Consider the following 10281-nt stretch of genomic DNA (forward strand, 5'->3'; position numbering starts at 1 on the left):
TTTACATTTGTCTGATCAAAGCCAACTCGGCCACAAAGTCGAATCCAACAATCACATTTCTCCCCCTTAGTAATCGGCTTTGGAAATGGCATGGACTTGTATATCGAGGCTCAGCATATTGGCCCTCACTTTTGCAAGTCCCATTGCAACCATGCTTCTAAGACACCATTTTTCGGCTGTTTTTTTTTTTTATAGATGCAAACGACGACTACAGAACTGCATTGTATTGTACGTTCTGTTTGCCAGACATCCGGGTACTTGCTGACATCACATATTGCATAATGTTTTTAATAACCTGACCAGCATTATTGCCGTTATTAGAAACCACAGAGAAGAAAGAAAAATATTCTCTCTTTAGACAAAGAGTATTCAAATGTTCTGCTTTGTAAGTAAAGTGAAAGACAGGAAAGGACCTAGTGCTGACTAGTTCTGTTGGACGATAATAAAAGCATCACCTGAAAAAAAAATCAGGAGCTTGAGAATAATTTTATTAAAAAAAATAAAAAGAGTGCAACTAGTGATTTCCTGTAATCAAGCAAGTGCTCTTGGTTATGAATAACCCTGAAATTATGCATTCAAAGGGTAAAGTGGCAACTGCAAGCAAACTCAAAAAACATTTGAATGTTAAATGTTTTCTTCGGATTGATGTTTCCCCCACTTTATCTCCAATTATGCGGCTGCAATGCACTTCATTTCACTGTTCCATTTTGTTTGGCGAGGTAAGTTGTGAAAATTCTTATCGCTTACATCTTCACAAAGAATACAGCTTTAGTTGGCAGCAACTATGAACCATGTGACTATAAAAGGCTGTCACAAAGGTGTGCTGATTGGATTGGGACTTTGGCTCTGGTCCAGGACTAGAAAGAGCACAAAAATGTGTGTGTGTGTGTGTGCATGTGTGAGTACTTTTGAGACACAGGTAAGACTAAAAAAGGAAGGTGCAAAAGTGATTTCTAAAGCCATTAAACGTATCCCGTGCACTCTATGTGGGAAACGTTGTGCAGCTGATAGTGAGACAAAATAGATGGTAGACTTTGAACTGAACTGTGATGACCATGTATCAATGCAAAATCCCTAAATTGGAATTTTTTTCTATTTATCAACACAGGTAAAAAAAAAATTAAATGCTTCTTGAAATTAATAATAGAATAATAAAAGAACATAAATCAATTGCACTGCTAAACCATTAAAGCAGAGCACCATGAACAGCTGGAAGCAGTAAGATTTAGTTTTACCTGCCTTGGCATTTGCACAATAACCAGCAATGATGGAAAAATAAGTCAGATAGGCACAAGGTCAGCTGGCTGTAAATGCAATAAGGAAGGAGTTACAGGTAGAGCTCAGAGGGGTGAAGAAAACCGAGAGTATTAATGAGAAATTTTAAGGCACATCTCCGACTTTATTACTGGGAAATGGACTATGCAGGTAACCTTGTCACAGCATCTGCTGTCACAAGGAGAACCTCTCCATGGCGTTTAGAAATGTAATTTCTCTGAATTAATCAGACTTCATTATTGACGCTTTGATCCTGGAGCAAGCGGAAGCAGCCTCTGAATCACTTTGTTGTGCTGTGGTTAATGTCAGCAATGCTGGAAATGAAAAGCGGCGCCCAGGTCCAGGTGCATGTATTCACATCTTGAAAGGTAAGGTCGTGGTATTCTTGAGCTTTGAAGATGTTGGAGTTGGGCCATCCGATGGTACCATATTAATGTCACAGTTTGGAAAAACAAGACTATAGTAGAAAACTGTTTATTGCTCGTTTTATCCCAGGGTTGAATACAAAAGACCAGAAAGTAATCCAAAGTACTCTTTCAAATAAAAACATAACGGGTAAAGTTATGAGCAAGTCAAGAGGACAGACATGCACTAACATCATAAATCCAGATTGAGATTACACTAAACACTAAAATTTATTACAATATCCAAACAATTAGTGAACAGTTTTCTGTTTTTTTTCTAATTAGCTGCTTCCATTAGCTGGAGACTGGGCAGCAGCCTGCAGGGTCCGTCTGGCCATCTCCAGGGCTCCTTCCTGGGTCTTGTTGCCACCAATAAAGCCTGCAGCATGGACAAAGATGCAGCCTTTAATCCCACTGAGTTCTGACAGCTCCTCATCTCGTACGCCACGCCATTCTTCCAGAAGGGGCAACCTGGAACATGAGGACAGAAGGGAAAGTTGGCCAACAGATGGACACTATGTGGTCAGCTGCTCACTTTTTCAGTTTACGTCATTTTTGTCAAACACAGTGCTGCACATGTCTACACGAGCCGAATGACAGCACAAGGAAAAATAAGCTTTTAGTTTAAAATAAAAACAAAAAACATAACTGAATCATCAGATAGTCCCTTTTCAACTCTAGTTAGCTGCTGGTTGCAACTGTTGCTGCTCCACATTCTGGAAAAAGTTATACAGACATTTCCAAACAATTTACAAAAGGAAAACACTCAGGACATTCGCCATTCTTCTCAAGAGTCTACAGCTGCACAAAACCCAAAGAGCGACATCTCAAACTTTAAAGGTCTTAGTTGTCAAAAGTTAATGACTGTAGAGCAAAGGGAAAAAAAAACTGAACAAGAGTGGCTCGTTTGCAAAGGTTGCAAGGATAAAGTATTTTCTTTCTAATATAAATATATATATATATATATACACTAGTGTTGTTTGGACAGACAAGACTATGGTGGAGATGCTTGGTAATAATGACAACATACTGTGCCACATGTGGATGTCAGCAGAAACATCTTGCACCAACTGTCAACCACAATGAAGGACGAGCCGATAATTTGACCTCCACTTTTCAACCACTGGTCAGTCATTGTGTCAGACATGCACTTTTCTTCAACAGACAAAATATTTTTGCCAGAATAACAGTACGATTCAAAACAGGTAGAAATATAAGGGTTTCATTATTTTTTTTTATTAACATGTCAGTTTTGTTTGCAGTTGTGTTAAGACGGTAACAAAGTTGACATCATGGCCCTACGCACAACTAGCTGTTAGCTCGTTAATTTGATCAAATTAAACTGGTTCTTACAACTGCGGTGGTTCAAAATGTTATTTAGCAAATTAATAAATTGCTCAAATCTTTCCCACTTCAAAAGATTTGAAGCGTTCCTTTAATTTTCAGCGAATTAAAAAAATAATGATACCAAACGGAAAATAAATTTGAGGACATTCTTTGGGAACAACATTAGGAGCTGCATGGCCTTAAACACATTTAGCAAAGGAAAATACATTAAAATTACATTAAAACAATTTCTAACATTATTTCCACCTTATTGCACAAAATCACTCCCATCTGCTTCGTTTTAGATTCAGTGATCAGAAAACACGAGACGAGACACTGCTGTTACACGTAAAGTGTGAAAGGAACCACCGAGCAAAACTACCATCAGCACCAGCAAATAGAGCAATAAAAAAAAAAATAAAAAAAAATAGGCTTTATATTCTTCTCCAGCAATGTGGAAAATCAGAAGTGGGCAAAGTGGCAGGAGAGCAGCAATACGGCAGAGTCAAACGGCAGTCTTACAAAGTGGAGAAGATTGGCTCTGCAGGGTTCATGAGCTGACCTCCACACAGGAACTCTGGAAGAGGCGTACAGGAGCTGACAATTCATAAAACGTGGAGGAGCTCATTTACCTCCTACTGCATGTAACACGCACACGTCTGTCAACAACAGCCCGGAGAATCATTTAAAACACATTACTAGTTAGATCAAGCATGTGCGCATGAGTGTGTCACTCTTGCTCTAATGGGGTTAAATTCTCCATTATGTTGGCTCCCAGCCCTCCTCAAAGGATCGTTATTTTTAGATATTTTTGCTCTGATTTCACTCTGACCAAAACTTCACTGCTCTTCCTTACATTTTCACTGCCTCGGAAACAGACTTTAAATGCCTTAAAGGCTTCAAACGCTTGAGTCTTTATAAAGACTTTATATATTTAACAAAAAAATCCTCTGCCATCCTGAAAGTGTGCTCTCTCTGTGTCTATGGGATGAATTATGGAGGTCTATATTAAAACATATCAGAAATAAAAAGTGACATTCTTGTCTACCAAAGCTAAAAGTTGAAGCTGATTTTTTTCCCCACACGCCTGAGACACTTTGACATCTTTTGAAAATGAAGATCATCTCCTAGAACTGTTATACTCAAACAAATCCCCCTATCATAAGAAATTCTCATAAATTAACTACACAAACATGTTCTAACCGTGTTATTACACAAGCTTGCCCCCATTAGGACTCTCACAGGACACCTTTGGGTAACGAGTATGGCACAGCTACTGTATAATCCCTGTTAAAGAATCATCCAATCGATCGCTCCACAGTACGGCTGGAAAACAAGCTCTGAAGAAAGGTCAACAGGGCTGGTAATGAGGGAAGGTGTGGGAGGGAGATGACTGTTATTACAGGCCAGGAAGTTCTTATTCTCAAGATGACCATGCTAAAAATAAAAACCGCAATTAACAAATTGCTGTTTCCGAGGAGAGGACCTCCCTCTTCAATGAAGAAACATACCAAAAAATATACTTGAATGAGGATATACTGGAAAGAGATCTTTTAGTTATTAGTTAATTGCAAGTACTTAGTGACATTATGCAGATCTTGAACTTTTGTCTAACCTTCCTCTCCAAGATGTTAAGATATCTTTTTGGTTAATGCCATGTACTGTATATGCATAGCTTTTATGCATTTTCTAAAACTAATTTCAACTAAATACAAAATGAATATGGGCTAAAAGTACACCAACTTAATGTCCTTCATAATTCAGCTGTGCAATTTGTAGCACCCTCCTTTTACAGGACTTGCATGTACGTAAGTGGACAATTAATTTACAAGTTGTTTCTGTTGCTTCACAATTAGCTCATCCACTATGCAACAATTAATTGCATCTGCAATAATATCGCGATATGATAAAATGAAATTATCTAATCGCAAAGGCTGCAATTTGACTGGTCACGTGATTTGGTTATGTGACTTGTGAGTGAGCGGAGCAAAGCAGAGCGGGGAGCGGGAGAAGTCAACATTGCGTTTTAACCGGTTGCACAGTGGTGTAAGGCTCGTCAGGAGCCGATACATCTGAAAGTTTGGTACCAAAGAGGAGCAGCACATCTGCTGTTTGGAATTATTTTGGCTACAAAAAAGAAGACGCTGCACAACGACATGTATTGTGCAGAACCTGCCTTGCTGCTGTTGCTACCTCTCAAGGTAACACCACAAATCTTTATCAACGCTTAAAAAAATACCACCAAGCCATTTACGATGGTTGAATGGCTAGAATGCCAACTACCAGTGCTTCAACTTAAACTAAGCAAAGTACCAGCCGACAGGATCACAGACCGAACTGTTCGAAGGTATTACTCTGTATGAACAGAATTTGAAACACCACGTGGAAAGAACTCGAGCAATAACCGAGTTCATAGCGAAAGACATGATGTCCATTAATATAGTGACCAAGCCTAGGTGTACGGCTTTGGTAAACACAAGTGGTACAGAATGCCCTCGTGCACACATTTTATCCAAGTTGCTTTCCCGAAGCTACAAAAAGAATTTAAAAAAAAATGCAGAAACAGAATTGCAGCGGAGCTGAAAACAGTGGAGGTTTTTGCAACTGAAACAGGTTGATTTATTGCTTGTGTTCATTGAAAAATACATGAGAAGAGGACATTGAAAAATAATCACATATTAAATCGCAATCGTAATAATGAAGCAAAAAAATTGCAATTTAGAATATTTTCCAAAATCGTTCAGCCCTAATAACATCTCAATTTTTTAAAGGCAGGAAAAAATTCCTTCCCAACATTCAACCATTGAAAACTCTCCGAGAGGGAAAACTATCCTCAGTGAATTGCTTTAATATGTAAACTCTAACCTAAAGACTTTTTTTTTTACCAGAGACTTTATTTAGACCCAACAACCATCAAATATGCAAAGGTTTTCTGATGTTGTTTTGCTACATAAATACACTTGGCTTTGAGAAGATGTTGGTGAAGAAGTCATCAAGAAACAAGTGACTCTTTGCTTTTATTACTCAAGCTGCTACTAAAAAAAATGGAACAAAAGAAAAAAGGTAAAAGACGACGGTAACATAAAATCGCAGCCATTAGTTAGAGCTCTGACATAAGGTGGGTGCAGATAGTGACGGTGGTCCTTTTTCTACCAGATAAAAGTTATTGGTTCAGCTCGTGCCGTTCTCAGTCTAAAGTAGTATCCTGCTAAGCACAGCATCGAACAATGAATAATTTCATTCTGTGTTATTTCTCTTGGCTCACTTTCCTTAGCAATGTGGTGCAGATAAAAATAGACCTCTTTCCCCCCCCCCAGGTGCAGTCGCAGGGACACAGGCGATAACAACACCCCTTTTGCAAAGTCGGCACTGGGAGGAAGCAGGACACCCAGAGAAGAGCCATCTGGAGCTAGGTTCTATTTCACCGTCTCACTAAACATTGCTCTCGTGTTGCTCCCCACCAACCAACATGTTTGCATTAACGTCTTTAAGGTGTTTGGTGGCTATAAACAGGTGCCTGTCAGGCAGGACAAAAAAGTGTGGAGGAAGGTAGATGAGCAGTTGAGGAAGAAGAGTAGAAGAATTGGAGAAAATGGGATTAATGGGAAGACAGTAATAGATTGGGAAAAAAATTGTGCTGAAAATGTAAGAAGGGGATTATGAGACGGAAACAGAAATACTCTGCACAGGAGAGAAGGAGGGACAGAGAAAAGGGAAAAAGGAACACTAATTGGAGAGCCGGAGAAGAAGCAGCTCATGGAAAGAGGAGAAAATAGAAGGAATCTGACACTACACCCACTGGTCAGAAAGGAGTGAATCAAAAAGTCATTCAGCCTGTTCCCTGTGTCTGTCAGCAAGATGTGCTCAGGTGGTCCCCTGCCGCTCTCAAGTAATTCATAATCAGTAATGAGACCTGTGCAGTCTAGAAAAAAAAAAATAAAGCACTGGGACACATTCTGTCACAGGTACAGGATAAAGATGTTTGAAGATTTGTGTCGTTAATTCAGTTCAGTTCAATTTATTTATATAGCGCCAAGTCACAACAGAATTCAACTCAGGGCACTGAACAAAAGCATTTATAGATATATAAAAGTAAGTTAATAACATTAATTATTTGAGGAGCAGACTGCTTTGAGTTTAAATTCATCACAGAACTCTCATCTTGAGCAAGAATGAAAGCGACAGTAGAAAGGAGAAACTCCCTCATGAGGAAGAAACCTTTAGCAGAACAAGCCTCAGGACAGGCGGACATCTGAATCAGAAGAATCAGAATCAGAAGAATCTGAATAAACTTTATTATCATTGCACCGAGATACAATGAGAATGTGTACGTATCGTCCAAAAGATGGGCGAAGTGCACGAATATGCCATTATAAAAAGCACGGCCCTCATTATTCTTATTCAGAAAAACGTTTTGCTTAGATGAGAAAAAGGAAATAAAACATGAGGAGAGACGATATAAAAAAAGATCTCACATGCCGTGTCCTAGACAGGGCATGACTTGAGGCGTCAAAAAAAAACTACCACAGCAAAGCAACATAAATAGACGTTATACATGTACATATAGGCCGGTGAAGACATTTAATTTTTAAGGGAAGGTCATAGCATAATTAATTTCCTGAATGAGACTAATCCAAAGTCAACAGCAACAAGAAAAAAAAAGAAAAAACTTTCAAACACAAAGGGCATAGTTAAGGAAACTATGCCATGTGTACAAATAACACATCACCAAGTACTTTTTAAAGCTTTTAATAAATCTAATAATCATAATATATATATATATATATATATATATATATATATATATATATATATATACAAATTATTTTATTTATTGAGAATCATTTCATTTACAAAGGTACAAAGTACTTTGCCATTTGTGCACAGACCAACAATCCAGGCACATTGGAATTCTTGCGCAGAGCTCTCTCAGTCATTGTCAAAACACTGAAATAACACTAAATATATTAAATAAAAATAGGAACAAAGTGGTTTACACTGTACAGAAAGTAGGTAATATCTACACCTTCCCTTGTCAGATGACAAGTGAAGTTAGGTAGTGTAGTGTTATTATTGCACCTGATTCAGTGGTTTTGTTTGGCCATCAGTCTGACTGTGGCAGGGAAAAAACTATTAAAAACCCTTGTAGCTGATGGTGATATCCACTCTACTGTGTCTCAGGTTATAGGAACATTTTTTGTGTCTGATAAGAGTGAGTTGGATGGAGTGAGTCCTTGATGATTCCTGTTGCTCTTTTTCAACAGCGCTGTACATACGTCGAGTCCATGGAACACAGTTTTGTCCCTGTGATCCTCTCCACAGTTTTTGACTCTTTGCAGTGCCTTACTTTCTGCTTGTGTGGTGTTCCCATACCAGACGGTGATGCACGTAGTTAAGATGCTCTCTATCAGTCCTCTATAAGCCTTGGTGAGAGGGTGCTGGTTCTGACCCGTTTTCTTGAGCATCCTAATGAAGTAAATACTTTGGAATTTTTTCACTGTGGCTGTGGTGTTGAGAGACCAGCTCAGGTCCGATGTAACCTGCAGTCCCAAGAACCTATGGCTGTCAGCCCTCCCTACCTCAGTCCCTTTGATGAAGAGTGGCTGTAATGGGGGAGCGTTCTTCCTGAAGTCCAATATGATTTCTTTGGTCTTGTTTGTATTGTGAATGAGGTTGTTTTTCTCTCCATTGGTAATAATACTGTCTACCAGAATCCTGTTTTCTAACTCAGGTCTCTCTTGTAAATGAGTCATCAAGGCTCAATGGGATTAACCTGTCTAAATAAAAGGTTGAATGAACAAAACTCATCCCACTGGATGAGCCCCAATATTGTGGTGTCGTCAGCATATTTAATAATAATGGTGCTGTGCAGGGTGCGGACACAGCCATAAGTGTACAGGGTAAAGAGTTTAGGGCCAAGACAACAGCCCTACCAGGCTACAATACAAATTATTAGCAACACTGTAAATTATATCCTGATGCATGCTCAATAATCCAGGTACTGTAAATTAAATTTCTTCTATTCACACTACCGAGGATTAAAGATGAACAAAATTACAAAAAACAAACCACAAAATGAATAAAACAAGATTTCCTTGTTCTGCTATTTCTCACCAGAGCTACCTTGCAAGTACAGACTGGCTGTTACTGTTGAGAAATGACAGAAAGTCTCATACATTCAGGCACAACATATTTAACGTAATAAGATTACGTGGGCCAAAAATGATAATTTACCTGAATTAGTTACATTTCAACCAAAGCTAACTGAAGAAGCTACTTTTTTTCAGAGAAGTTCATTAATAGAAGTATTTTGCTGATTTCCTGTTTGAATCTGTATTTGACTTTCATAAGAACGCCCTGCTTTGGAAAATTAATCGGCAGGGTGGGGGGCACACCAAGTAAAGAAAACAGAACTCGAAGTAAATAATAATTTCATTCTCACACACAAATATGATAGAAAGCTCAATATTTTCCCCTACAGTACAGAAACCCTAATAAGTGAGAAGGTGTCATAAAAAAGATAAGATTAATTTTATTTTGAAAAAGCCAATTCATCACATATGACAGAACTGATCGACCCTGAAATAGTGAATACATTTAATAAGAAACAATGTTTCAGACTCCTGTATGATCATGAATCGCAACAGACTGATGAAAGAATTGGGTCAAAGTTCTGAACTTGTACCATACAACCTGAAAACACATCAATTAAGACATTATTAATTTAGATATGGCCAAAATTAACATTTTTTCCCTTCCTCATTTTTCACAGCATTATCTGCTGTCATTTTAATGAATTTGTTTAATAAGTCTGGATATGTCAGATCAATGTCTTGATCTTTTTTCAAATAAAGAACACACAAAAAAATGAACTCTACATAACACAGAAATAATCTTCAGCAAACAGAAATCCAACCTAAAAATATAATAACCATGATCTTATGTGAAATGTAATTTAAACATCCTTTTAAAAGCATTTCAAAAACACCTGTGGTAATGACACAGTGTCAGTGTGAGTTTTTATTATCTATATTATTAAAATAATATTTAGCTGAGACCAGACACGAGCTACAAGGAACGCATAAATAAAAAATGTATTTTACAGATTTAACTTTAATGAGCAGGTGAAAAAATCAGCTGCTGGTGACGTTTATGTTATTAGGAACAACCAGATTAAAATGAGCAGCTTGCCGTTTATCTCTATCTGCATTATAAAAATAAATAAATAAATATATATATATATATATATATATATATATATATATATATATATATA

The 10281-nt window shown here is 37.8% G+C and overlaps 1 protein-coding gene across 1 annotated transcript in view; it reads right to left on the minus strand.

Moving 5' to 3' along the window:
- Positions 1-1733: 1733 nt before the first annotated feature.
- myg1 (myg1 exonuclease) overlaps positions 1734-10281 on the minus strand; it is a gene marked incomplete in the record, with an annotated part of 23434 nt that continues 14886 nt past the window's right edge. Inside the window, 1 exon segment of the mRNA XM_037679415.1 lies at positions 1734-2150. Within this exon segment, the coding sequence (XP_037535343.1) occupies positions 1961-2150 (190 nt within the window).

This window comes from Nematolebias whitei, chromosome 7, assembly GCF_014905685.2.
Source record: "Nematolebias whitei isolate Nwh7 chromosome 7, NemWhi1, whole genome shotgun sequence".
Taxonomy (NCBI): domain Eukaryota; kingdom Metazoa; phylum Chordata; class Actinopteri; order Cyprinodontiformes; family Rivulidae; genus Nematolebias; species Nematolebias whitei.